This window comes from Clytia hemisphaerica, unplaced genomic scaffold (assembly GCF_902728285.1).
Source record: "Clytia hemisphaerica strain Z4C2 unplaced genomic scaffold, Clytia hemisphaerica genome assembly, whole genome shotgun sequence".
NCBI lineage: Eukaryota > Metazoa > Cnidaria > Hydrozoa > Leptothecata > Clytiidae > Clytia > Clytia hemisphaerica.
This window is the reverse complement of record NW_027103911.1, coordinates 125,414-139,029: the sequence shown is the minus strand read 5'-3', so window position 1 is coordinate 139,029 and position 13,616 is coordinate 125,414. Positions and strand designations below refer to the sequence as shown.

The 13,616-nt window shown below is 34.7% G+C and overlaps 1 protein-coding gene across 1 annotated transcript; it reads right to left on the bottom strand.

Annotated features, from left to right (window-relative positions):
- Positions 1 to 5,115: 5,115 nt before the first annotated feature.
- Positions 5,116 to 13,100, bottom strand: LOC136809229 (wee1-like protein kinase 2). Its single transcript, XM_067065742.1, has 15 exons — positions 12,472 to 13,100; positions 12,064 to 12,133; positions 10,511 to 10,622; positions 10,333 to 10,390; positions 9,834 to 9,955; positions 9,495 to 9,589; positions 9,217 to 9,268; positions 8,839 to 8,985; positions 7,873 to 7,958; positions 7,659 to 7,718; positions 7,422 to 7,471; positions 6,645 to 6,702; positions 6,407 to 6,487; positions 6,152 to 6,207; positions 5,116 to 5,882 (listed from the first exon to the last, which is right to left on the bottom strand). The coding sequence occupies exons 1-15, from the start codon at positions 13,059 to 13,061 to the stop codon at positions 5,771 to 5,773; spliced, it is 1,749 nt and encodes a 582-aa protein (XP_066921843.1). The 5' UTR covers positions 13,062 to 13,100; the 3' UTR covers positions 5,116 to 5,770.
- Positions 13,101 to 13,616: the final 516 nt, after the last annotated feature.

Below are 13,616 nucleotides of genomic sequence, written 5' to 3'. Positions count from 1 at the left end.
GCCGAGATAAGAAGACGCATGTTGAGGTTACTAGACAAATCTACGGTATGTTCTATTTTTTGGTGGAACCTGGCAAGTCAACTATCAGTCAACTTCATACAAAAATTACGGGAAACGCATGTTTGGACTTTGTACCCTATGTTGCAGGCAAGCGCAAGTCAAAGTCCAGCAAAGGCAGGACAAAAATCAGTTTTTTGAAGTTTTGCAAAAAAAAATGCCACATAGAAGAATCTTTCAAATTCAGTATGTGAATGGAGCAGTAAAAAATACAACTTTTCTATTTTTCCTTTTTTTTGCAAAAGTTCTAGGAATGAAAATAAAGGGATAATTGATTACTATCCATTGATCCGCAGCACTACCGTAAAGCTAAAATCGCTTCGCGTACTCTCCGCTTGAAGAAATGATCGACAGATTAAAGTTCTTCACCCACGCGGGAGATTGCTGGCGTTCTGCAAGCGTTCACCGCGCTAAAAATGGCAGACTGAGCTGTGATAGATCATTTCGATGGTTGTTGGAATGTTTACAAGGCTCTTGACAGAACATCGTTTGTTTTATTGTCAATAATGACAGTGCGGTTATTAATTTTGTTAGATCTGACAAATTGATGTTTGTAAGTGCACTTTATAGTTTTGATTCCCATTGAAGAATCATATTCTGGTTTTCATGTTATTAGATGCTGTTTTAGAGCTTCAGAGCTAGCCTGACTATGAGGTGCATGTCTCTATGTGTGTTTTCTTTTCCGTGGAACTTGTCTTGACAGATATCAAGACATGTTAGGGGTCACTCACAAATCGATTTTAGGTTAGAAAAACGTCAATTGACGTTATAAAAGCTGAAAGTCGATGAAAAACTGCCTTCACCGCTGTTTCGTCCGCCATCTTGATTTTCAATAAGGCTCACATACCGTGAAGTTGGGTATGATTAAGACGATATTGTTTTCCGACCCAATAATACTGGATAATGCTATATATTGTAAATTATTTTTTCCTTCTTTTCTAGAAAACTGAAGGCGGCTGAACAAGCAGCTGAACAGCAAGTGGAGCCTGGTAAAAACAAACGCCTGGTTGGTCATAAAGTAACAAAAAGTATGAGCATGAGTGTTATAATGTGATTGGTCGGTCGTTACAGCACCACAAGAAACAGAGTTCTTTTCTCGGCGCTCGCTCGTTATTTTTAAGTTATTCGAATTTGTATAAAGCCAAATTTTTGTTGGATCATTTTTTAACATATTAGTGTATGCATGAAGTCATTTTATTGAGACTAGTGTAGTTAGAGTTTTTTATTTTTTCATGTGATGTCTGATTTAGGGGCCATCGACTTTCGATTTTCGAATTTCTTAGCGGGATTTGGCCATTGGCTCTAACCCCTCCCCCCTCGACCTTAACGGCCATCAAATTCTCTAAAGTTAAAAAATTGTCAAAAATCGATGAAAATTTTCTCCTTCACTTTCATCGGTGTTTTGTCAGCCATCTTTAATTTCGCTACGGCTTCGCTCAGTTTACATTTAAAAAATAACGGAGATAATTTCTAAACTTTTTTCCGAAAGTTGCGCGAATCAATTGTCTCTGTAATCATAATCAAAAGAATAGCGGCATTTCAAAGAAAAAAGACGGACTGTCTGCGAAATTCAAGGGCCGTGCGGACCGTCTAAACAAAAGGAACACGAGACATAAACATCGGGTCGTTTGTTTTGGTTAAATTATTCTAAAAAATAGCGAAGTGAATACTTTAGGTATGCGACTTTAGCTTCGTTGATAAAAGGAGGAAAAAAATATGGAAAGTAACATTGTATGGAATAAACGTCTCAAAAATCAATATTTTCTGGTGAAAAGAATTGATATGTGGTGAGTTGACCCCTAAAGAGATTTTCGACCTTCCCTTAACGGCACATGGTCGACCCCCTCCCCCCTTAACGGCCAAATGCCGTTAAAAAATTCGAAAATCGAAAGTCAATGGCCCCTTACATCTCTGGGTAGGTATTGCAGTATATACATTTTTTAGATTTTGTTGGTAATTGACTAGATTACAGTCGGGGCGTTTTTGATTCGATCGTGTTATGTATATATTCACCTTTTATCTTTAACACCTTATTTTTAACGATTTTTATTTTGGTATATTATAATCTTTTGTTTGGGTAGCTTGCATCAATGGAGGCTAACATGCATAGCCCTTTAAATGACTGACCAATCAAAGCAACAAAATTTCAAAACAAATGAACTACGCAGCTTCGCTCGCAGCTCTACTCTACCATTTTTGTTTTGATTTAACTTTGTATTTTAAGGACCAGATAGGTCATTCATTTGAGGGCTATGCATGTTAGCCTCTACTGATTCAAGTTACCCGACTTCATGGTAGTTTAAATTTGAAAAAAAAGGAGATAATTTCTAAACTTGTTCACAAAATTCCTGTAATTAATCATCTTTGTAGTATATAGCAACAGAAAGACAAGCAGAAAGAACGGCCATCTGCAAAAATTTAAGGGCCGTTCAGGCCGTGTCAAACAAAGCAAAGACATAAACATCAGGCCGTTTGTTTTAGTTTTCAAAACAGACGAAGCACTCAAACAGAAACATGGCGAGAAGTAATATTTGGCATGGAATGAAAAATTGATGTTTCTTGATTTGAAAAAAAACAAACGTCAACAACCTTTTAAACCCATCCACCCACTAACGTCAATTGATGTTTTTCTAACCTAAAATTGATTTGGGAGTGACCCCTTAATTTCTTTTCAACAAAGTCAGTTAGAAAAATTTGGCGATTTCCTGTAATATTGTTCGATTGGTTCGCGATTTTTGTCACAACGTTGTACACTGTCTGGGAGATAACTTTGTGAGTTAAAGGCTAAAGAAAGTATCAATTTAATTATATATATGGAAATAACACTCAAGTCCAGAAGGAGAATATGAGCTCAAACAAAGTAAATTATTCATTGACTTTGAAGGCTACTAAATCTCAAAAAAGTACCCCTGAGATAACTGGTCTAGGGTTGAAATTTTCTGCGACTTGGAGGCTAATAAATTTTATTACTTCCAAGAACTTACATAATATTAGTCCTATAAGCTTTTGATGGGCAAAAACAAACTTTATACTTTATCAAATGACCAAAAATAACTTACAAAACATTGTACTTTTCACTTTTTTGACTGTTCGTACGATAAACTTCACTTCGAACCGCTTGGCTAGGGGACCTGGGAATGAGTTTGAATTGAACAATCCAGTGAAACGATGTTGGCGCAAAACATTGTTTCGCCCTATTCCGATTCGGAAAAACGGGTCACGCCCCCCCCCCGCCCTCTGCGTGCACCCTTGCTTTTCTCATCAATATCAATCCAAAGCAATCTAATCGAAATCTATATATAACCGGGGGGGGGGGGGGGGGGGGGGTACTTAGACAAATGGAGGGTACGGTATGTGCCGCCCTTAAAGGGTACTTTTTTTGGATCTCCAAAGCCGGGGTCGGAAAAATCAGAAAATCAAATTTCAGTGGGTCGGAAAAATAGGAAAATTTCAACTTTTTACCCCCTGAAAAAAAAAAAAAAAAATATTGCGTCCCAAGTTCAAATCTGATGAAAACCCAGGTGGGTACCAAAAGAGAGTCTTGACTCTTCTATCTGATGATCTACTAAAACTCGAACCCAGTTGTTTCTTCCTTATAGTTCACTTTTTTACTAATTCTCTGATAAAGCTCACTAAAATGGGGGCCTAAATGAGCGATTGTACCAACGTCCATCAGTAAAATCAAAAAAGTGGTGCAAGTGGCTCGGGATACGAGCAAGAAACTTCTTTGGTACAAGATTGCCACACTAAAGTCTGTATCAATATAATTTGCAGCGGAGACAAAAAAGACTATAACTTTTATAGAATTCAATAGATAGCAGATTTTTGCTTGTTGAAAAGACAAACAGGAGTGGAATATTATCATAAAGAAAAAACTTAAAAAATATCGGAAAATGATAAGATTGAAAATGAAGAAGAAGAAGAAAATTAACTTATCTTCAATAATCGTCTTATAATTATCATTTTTACATGAGTGATTATTTGATCTTAGAACGTCATTATGTGAAAAAATTTTTCAAAGAAATTTGTTCCATCGAACGATATACATGTTTTTTTTTATAAGCAAGTGTATGCCCCTTGGTCAGGCTCGTGTATGCTTAAGTTCTCAAAGCATCCAGGCATAGTTTATGCTTATTATATGCTTAAGAATCATGCTTATGATTCACCCCCGAGCCAAGTTTTTTATGAAATTTCAGAAATTTTGTAAAATTTGTTCAGATTTTGGGAGCAGTGGAATGTAGCTAGCCGTGGAATGTCTTTTTTTACTTGACCTCTAACAAACCTTTTTTATAGAGATAAAAATGACCACTTGAAAAATATTTTAGGCTGAGCTCATGTTATGCTTAGGAATTCTGCAAATCTGAGCCTTCATATGCTTATAAGCGTTATGCTTATTAAAAAAAAAAAACATGTACAGTTCAAAATTTATCACTGATTGACTTCAGAAACCATAAAAACAACAAAAAAGAGCCCTTTTTCAAGTTAACCAGGGCAAAGTTTTAAGCTGTATTTTTTACTGAATGAAAATTTCATGAATTTTTTTTTCTCGAATTTATGACGTTCTAAGATTAAATAATTTCTTATATAAAAATGAAGATCATAGCATTGTTCTACGAGAAGCTGAGTTTCTTCTTCTTCATTTTTCATCTTCGTTTTTTTATCTTTTAGTTTATATTTTCTTTTTTGATAACATTCCATTCCAGATTATCTTTTCAACAAGCACAAAACCGCCATCTTATTCGAATTCTATCAAAAAAACTTTGTCTCCACTGCAACTTTACTATCATTTACCGCTATTCATGACGAACGTGATATTTTCCAGTGCGGAAAACGATGCAAAGTCCACAAGAATATTGCGAAGGTTGATTTATCACACAAAAAAATGTGAAAATAGCCCAAGAAAACATCACACCACCACACAAAACATCTAAGGGGTCCTCTAAGAATATTGAATCTTTTTGTATGGAAACTGGTGATCATAGCATGATTCTAGAAAACTCTGGAGTACGGGTGATGGACCTTTGAAGAACAGAAAGTGAATCAGGGAGAATCAAAACATAAGATAGAAAAATCCATTTATTTATTTGCTAAAATAATACATATTAGAAGAAATATAACAAAATATACAATAAGAAATGAAAAAGTAAAGCTACCATAATTTTCAATAAAATTTAAAATTCTAGCTGCGTTTTAATAGACTATTTATTTCAACAAAGACAGTTTGAAAATATCCTAGAACATGATAAAATGTCGCGAAATTTTAGCGCTGAAGAAAAAAGTATTTACACGCTTAAAAATGTTAAAGAAAAAAACTAAATCTTATCTACCAGCAATAAATCTCGATAAAAGAGATATAAGATTATAATATACTAAAATAAAAATCGTCAAAAATTAAGTGTTAAGATAAAAGGTGAATATATACATAACACGGTCGAATCAAAAACGCCCCGACTGTAATCTACTCAAATTACCAACAAAATCTAAAAAAATGTATATACTGCAACACCTACCCAGAGATGTAAATCAGTCATCACATGAAAAAATAAAAAACTCTAACTACACTAGTCTCAATAAAATGACTTGATGTATACACTAATATGTTAAAAAAATGATCCAACAAAAATTTGGCTTTATACAAATTCGAATAACTTAAAAATAACGAGCGAACGCCGAGAAAAGAACTGTTTCTTTCGGTGCCGTGACGACCGACCAATCACATTATAACACTCATGCTCATACTTCTCGTTACTTTATGACCAACCAGGCGTTTGTTTTTACCAGGCTCCACTTGCTGTTCAGCTGCTTGTTCAGCCGCCTTCAGTTTTCTAGAAAAAAAGAAGGAAAAATAATTTACAATATATAGCATTATCCAGTATTATTGTGTCGAAAAACAATATCGTCTTAAAATTGAGAGTAGACAAAACACCAACGACATGTACCCCTTATAGAAATAGCATGGATCGAACAAAAATTCAAATAAATAGAAGACTTGGCTGTGAAAAACTCAAAGCTCTTTTATCGAATTAAATGAAAAAACTCCAAATTTTATAGAAAAAAAAGTGGCCTTATATTTGGGGAAAGAATGGGTACATACCGTGAAAGGACTTCGTTTTTGAACTTCTCTTCATTGAGCTCTTTTCGTAACTGTGTCTAAAGAACAGAAAAAAACGTTTGAGTGTGATAATCAATCGCAAAATAAAGTATTGTGAACTCACTTTCGAAAAATGTCAACTTTAGTTCATTTTGATAGGTATTAGATCCTCAGTGCGTAAATAATAAAATTTGAGTAACCCGTCAAAAGATTGTTTGGGAAGAACTTTTATATCTTGAAGGATAGAAATTTACTTACTTTTGTCATTTGTCCAAGGAATGGGTTGGATAAAACTTCAGATGCACTCGGTCGGTCTGATGGTTCTTTTGAAATCATTGCCTTTTGAAGAAGAAAAATCAATTCTGGTGAAAGAATCTTTTGTTTTTCGGGACCCTTTTTTTGGTAATTTGTATAATAAAGTCACAAAATTCAACAATATCAAAAGTTTCCAATGAAGTTATCCATAATTTAAAAAATACATTAAAATTTTCCTTACATTTAACAGGTCATTGAATACTTTTGAATGGTTAGGTAGATGTGGTAATCCAGTATTTCTAAACATAAAAAGCAGATGATTGGTTGACAGAGGGCTTCTATATAATAATAGCGGTAGTGTGTATGTCATTTTGTCTGTGTGTCACTTTCGTTTTCGCAAGCAATGTTTTTGTTCTTTTAAAAGATGACTTTGAGTTGTTCGATAAGTTTGTTTTGATCGATAGATTATAATTTCTGCCTTGACTTGCCCGGGACGCATGTTTTTCTTTTTTCTCTCTCTTCTTTTGTAATTAACGACCTTATTTGATTTAAGACATTCGAATTCTTTTCAAAACGAAACAAAATCTTTTAAACAAAATCTGTTACAGAAAAGAACAAATATGAAATAAAACATAAAAATCACAAGGCCAGTTTGTTAGAACAACAGCAACGTTTAAAAGACATTCAAAAGGCGGTAAAACAAAAGTTCCTTCTTCGTAAGTCTCGTAAATCTAAGTCACTCATTGCTGAATTTGAAAAGTTATGACAAAAGTTTTATAAAAAGCAACATAAGATTGCGCTATCACGCTTTTTGTCTGCGTGTCCTAGCTGCCTTCCGGGGGGGGGACTATGGTTGTAAGCTGACGGGGTGTGTGCTTTGAAACAAGCATTTTTTTATTTCTCCTTAAGTAAAGCTTTCCTTTACTGGCGGGCAAAAAAATTATTGACCATGTCAAAGCAATTTCTTGTTCTTTGGGAATTTTAAGACTCTGTGAAAGTCAGAGAAAAGGCAAATTACCTGATATGATGCCACAGTGGACCATTTTTGGGCAGATCATTACCACCAGCCTAAAAATACCAATATTTACCATTATTTTGAGTGAAAAGCGATGACATTTTCAAAGCTGGTAAGACCAGTAAAATTAAGCGCTTTCTTGCAACAATTTAATAATTTACGTCAGTCCTGAATTTCATGAAGATTGGAATTAAAACAAAGTCTCTCCAAACTCAACTCAATTTAGTATTTGTTACTTACAGCTAAATAAGTTGTCAATCCGAGTGCAAAAATGTCAGCTTTCGTCAATGAAGTGTAGTCCTGAGGAGGAAGAGACATATTATAGTAATTAGTAATTCATATTTCCAAACTCTGGTATAAATGTGGTATAATAGACCTTTATTCCTTTATTAGAAGAAAATGAACTTGAAACAATCAGACAAGAGGAATGGACTGGGTGTCTTTCTTCTCTCACCTCATGCAAAACTTCATTCGAAAGAAATCGACAGTCTCCTTCTTCAACTTGTGGTTTTACAACTGACGTAACATGTCCCAAGTCACCTTAAAACAAACAAACAAGCAAATAAGAGAATCGTTTTATCTACTGTTTTAATTACTCACAAATCGAGATAGAGCCAGAGACTACACGAAGAACAATAGGCCACATTTATACATGCTCTAATGACAGGCTTCACTTAAGGGAACATAATACATAGTTGTTTGGTGTAAGCAAACTACAATCTGAGATGCAATGTAATTGAAATGGAAGAAAAGAACTTAACATTTTCAAAAACAATATGACGAAAATCTGAAAATTCACAATGCTGGCCTGAAAATGCATCTTATGAAATTCTTTTATCATTTTAGCCTGGCATCTGTTTAGACTATTTTCAATCGCATTTTTAACAAGGGTTTTTCACAAAATTAAGTTTTGCGAAAATTAATAGTACATCCTCTTTCTGTCTTTTTGTCGATTTGTGTTTTTTATTGTGTATGTTTAAAGGAAATGGTTATTTAGGTGTGGTGGGGTTGGCTAGATGGGTGTGTCCTAAGTGGCAGTGTTCGATTTACATCATTTGATTTTCACCATTAACACATTTTTCTTTTGATTGCGCTTGCTAGTTTTTGGGCTCAGTTGTTAAACATATTATGTTGGAAAGGTTGATCTCAGCCTTCATCAACAGAACTGTATTACTTAGCTATAAAAATATGATTACTAAAGTTAAATCTTGAATTGCCTTGCTTCCAATAACGGTAAATCAAAGGAAAGCCACTTTGAATGGATTGAGATTTAAACGACCATCATTTAGGTCTTTACCGAGACGTTTTCACTCCATCTATTCTTTTTACTTTCATGTGCCAACAAAGGAAGGTGGAAAATCAGTCATCTAAATTAATAGCTTAACTATGTTGGGACTTAAAACATATGAGATTAACCTACCTATTTTATATGTTATTGGATAATAATTATCGATCTTCTTCCCACTATTTGTTTCATTCTCTTCTCCACAATACCCATCATCACTGCTCTCTTCTGCTGAAGTTGCTTCCGACCTTGGTTTGGGTTGCGAGCACAGAAAAACATTGCCTAAAAAAGGAGTGTGTAAAGCTCTGCACTATATTTAATATTTTTTTGGTAATATTCTCTTTCCCAACCATTATATTGGTGTCACCTTTGTTTTTCTTATGCCTTCCTTAATGTGTCATTTTGTATGAAGACTTTATAATGTATAAATTTTGGTTCGAAAATATGTCACTAAAATACCAGTGACGAATAGAGAGAAGTATGAAAGAAAAACATCATGCAAGTACAACAAACCTGGCTTGATGTCCATATGTGCTAGTTGCTGGTGATGAATATATTTCAGTCCCTGATCACAAAAACAATTGCGAAAGATTAAAGCTCAAAACTAATTTTAATTAGTATTTTTTCTTTCTTGAGCTATATACTGTGCACTGCTGCCTGACTCCCTTGAATAATTATTAACTATAACCTAATCACCGGCTTCTTGTAGTTTATAGTGATTTTCAAAATATCCATCTTAAAGACTCGTTCAACAGACTGCTAATAAAGTTGACTTTTAAAAGGTTTCTTACTTTAGACAGCTGTAGCAGTAACTGTTTCAGATCTTCAAGTTTCATTTGATTTTTCTGGAATTTATTCTTGATTATCACTTCTGACAGGTTACCTCCTAAAAAGATAAGGGTGAATCATCATGAAATCAATTTTCAATTAAACCAGGTTAAACACTATCTAAGCAAAAGAACAAGAACAATTGTAGCAAGCACTGTTGATGGGCATGAAATGGAGATTTTAGATTGCCTTCTATCCACAGAGATCTGCAGTTAGGCATTCAGTCTCATCTTATTTAAGAAAGTTGGAGCCAAAACAAACATTTTTCTTTAAAGAATTCATATTGACATTATGTTACGAACCATTACAATATTCATTTTGTATCAGCATGTGGTTATTTTCTGCCCATGCTGAATAGTAACGCACTACATGTTGATGATGACCCAACACAGCATGAGCCCATACTTCACGAAGAGCCATTTGTCTGAATATGATAAAGAAATATCTTATCAGATTACAATTCTCTCAAATTTAGGCTACACAACAATCAAATTTCATAAGAGTTACATCACAAAAATCTCTGAAAATAGATAGATATGAGCCTTCTGAATGCATTCGGGATGGGTCCTACCCACGAAGGAGTAGGAATCACGGCGCTGACAGTGACACTGCAAGTCGACAGACGCGAGCTGCCAAGCCATGGCGTATACCATGACCCTCGAACGACACTGGGAGAGCGATGCTCGCGGGAGACCAAACTCAAGTGAATCGTAGAGACACGGTGGGTAACTCTGAAAAGACAAGAAAAGATCAAGACTGTAAAGACTGAACAGGACGAGATCTAAATGTCGATTCACTTACTCGTCTATTGATCCAGCAAGTGGTTTCCTGGACTTTTTCAAAGCATATATACACCCATCTGAAAGACAAAGGCAAGTGGTGACAATGATAATACAATTATGGAACTTGATGCTTAATAAAATATACATATAGTTAAGGCATTTATCTACACAAAACTCTGAACTGAAAAATGACTAACCGAGCCTATTCAAACATTTGTAAACTGAACCGAATTCCCCAGTACCAATCTTCCCTAAATCAACAAATTCTGCATCAAATCTTGATATGTTTGTTTCCCGCAGTGTAAGTTTCTATAAAAAGAAAAAAAGGATCATGATTATGATTTTATAAAAATGAATGGAGAGAACAGGTATCTTACTTTGGCCTACATGTTTTTTTTATAAGCATAACGTTTATAAGCATACCAAGACCTGAATTTGTCTAAAAAATAAGCATATTACAAGCATATTACTGAGCTTGCTTTTGAGGTGTGTAAGTGAAAATTTTAATTTAAAAAAATACAAGCGTAAACGCGGCAATCGTTCACAACTTTCCTGAACAATCTTTGTGTCATTACTTATTTCCCTATCCTCATGTATAGCAACGACAGATTTTGGAAAAATTGGACTTGAATTTTTCGGAAAAATAAGCATATGATAAACATACCATGAGCCTGAGTCTAAAATATCTCTAAGCATAACTGAGCTTGTTTTCCAAAAAACATATGCTTATAAAAAAAAAACATGCAGCGAATTGCAAAAAAATCACGATTTTCCAGTCTAAATAATTATTTGCTTTTCCACTTCAAATAGTAGGGGCAATCCCTCAAATCCATAGTATCTTCTATTGGTCGCGACTGCATGAAATGGCTTGAAAGTAGGCAGGATTCTGAGGTAGTCAAAAGCAAAAAGGTATGGCCATTTAAAGTTCAAAATCCTGTGAAATCTGTTACACTTTAGACAAAATTTGATGTCAATCGTATCTAGACTTGTTGTAGTATACTCTTTTGCTCGTAATTACATGGTCTAACTGATGGTACCAATCATAATGGCTTGCACCCCCCCCCCTATGCAGGGACCTCTGGCAAAAACAGAGTGGGATCTGTCATCCGACTTCTTTTAAGAAAGGGGGGACCTAAGGTTTTATACATAAGTTCAGGGCCCGGTTGTTCAAAAGTTGATTAGATCCCTATTACCCCTAATCACGATTAAATTTTGATTAGTTAATCACCAGGATTAAACATCAGATTAACTAATCGTGGACATTTTGCATGTGTTTTCAAAAACCTTAATCTTGACGTCACTTTTGGAATGTTTCCAAAACATTTGACCTATAACCTCAGTTGGAGCCATGAATCATATCCGTTGAATTCAACTTTGAAAAATTGTGAATTTTTTGCCTATTTTTGGGGTTACCAGTTTTGCCTACAACAGCAGTTGTTTTGCTATAAAACTCTGGCCAGGTCTAATTCAAGTTGGGCCCCCTCTCAAAAATGCTTTAAAATCCTACCTACTTTCAAATACATTCAGTCACATCCCACTAAGGGTTAACCCCTACTAAAATGCATGTTTGCTAAGAATTCGCTGACCTAGAATCTATTTTTATTTACCATCCTTTCAAGTATAAAACAAAAACCCCTACTGACACAGACTGATAATATTTTTACAATGATTCCTAATAACAAACCATGGTCTGTCACAACTTTAGCAAGAAAAACAACATAACAGAAACTAAAACAACAGTGCTTCTTACTTTAGCAGGGTTACCACAGATCTCTGCTTCCATTTCTTCTTCATCCTCATTATCAAACAAAGGTGATTCACTAAGAAAGAAGAAGTAAAACATTATATGTGTTAGTAAATAACTTGAGATATGTAACATAAGTTAAACAATTGAATATAATCAGCTAAACATGCTATCCCATCCAAAAATCAAAACAAAATGTCTCAATTCCCATTTAGGCCTCTCCTAAGAATTTGGGTACCTCTCACATACATCTAAGCTCAGCAAGTACTGTCTTAAATTTGGTTGTACACCTCGCAAACTTGTTGCAAAGGCTTATTTTTTTAGGACCCCATCTATTTTAACGAATATCTTAGGTGAAATCCCCTTTCAGGACAGGTCAGCCTGGGTCAGCTACAAACAAAAATAAATACAGACCTTTCAAATTCTTGTCTCGTTCGTTTGTGTTTCACAACACTAGGTGAAGGTGTGAAAGGATTTATGTTTGCATAGACTACTTTCTTATCAATATTGCCACGAATGATAGATGCTGGATGTTTGAAATCTGCACTATTAAAGTCCAATCTTTTCTCTTTATTTATAGAATTTCTTTTCTTTTTTATATCTTTTTTATTGTCATTAGAGCTTGTTGGGGATGTATTATCATTTGCTGCATCCTTAAATTTACTCAATAGAGTTTTTGGTGTATGTGGTGTATCAAATAATTTCAATGCAAGAAATCCTCTGTGTATTGATGGTGGTGATTGCAATAGTCTACTGGGACGATTAGGACTTGGAGACATAAGTTTTGTTGGAGAACAAGGTGGAGATATCATTTCTCCAGAGCTATTAAAATCATCTCTCATTAGCATATCATTGTTGTACCCATCATCTTCAGTTATGAATGGTAATGGAAGTTTATTTGTTGTGTTGATGACTGGGGGTGTACACGGACGTTTGAATTTGGCCTTCTTTGGTGATTCTCCTTCGCTGAATTCATCGAACAGTGATCTTGACAAGCAATCCATTTTGAATTGTAATGTAAAAGTCTTTAAAATATTCTCTAAAAAATGTACACAAATGACAATTTTCTAAAATGTTTGTTGCAAAAACGTGCAAACCTGGAAAAATCAGATTATTCTCTGATATATCTGATATTCTCTGATATACCTTATTACCTACCCACTAACGGTCTTTTCCCGTTACGCATGGCGACTTTGAATATGGACAAATATGCCCCTTAGAGCAGTTCACGATAGTGAATGGTGAAACCTCACATTTTTTATTTTTTTCGATATTTCTACCAGTGATGCTCTCAAATATAATGTGTTCAATATAATATAATCAACGATGTTTTCTTTCTAGTGACGCGCATGATAATTTCTTGTTTTTGACCAATGCTCATCATCACGTACCTAGGACTGTCCCGGGGACAAATTTTTTTGTATATAACTACGTTTTTAAATGGTTTCAACATGTTAAAAATCACTTGCTCTGGAAAATCTGGAAGAGCTCCGGAACTTTCTGGAGAGAAAAATACTGTTTTTTTAGCTGCTCCGGAAAACTTCGGAAGTTTCTGGGGC

What these genes read in the sequence shown, in the direction of transcription:
- LOC136809229 (XM_067065742.1), bottom strand. Translation starts at nt 13,061, where the DNA reads ATGGATTGCTTGTCAAGATCACTGTTCGATGAATTCAGCGAAGGAGAA. An exon ending in TCTGTGGTAACCCTGCTAAA is followed by an intron (nt 10,623 to 12,063) that starts GTAAGAAGCACT and finishes TTCTTTTTATAG; the next exon opens with AAACTTACACTGCGGGAAAC. An exon ending in TACTGCTACAGCTGTCTAAA is followed by an intron (nt 9,269 to 9,494) that starts GTAAGAAACCTT and finishes TTTTGTGATCAG; the next exon opens with GGACTGAAATATATTCATCA.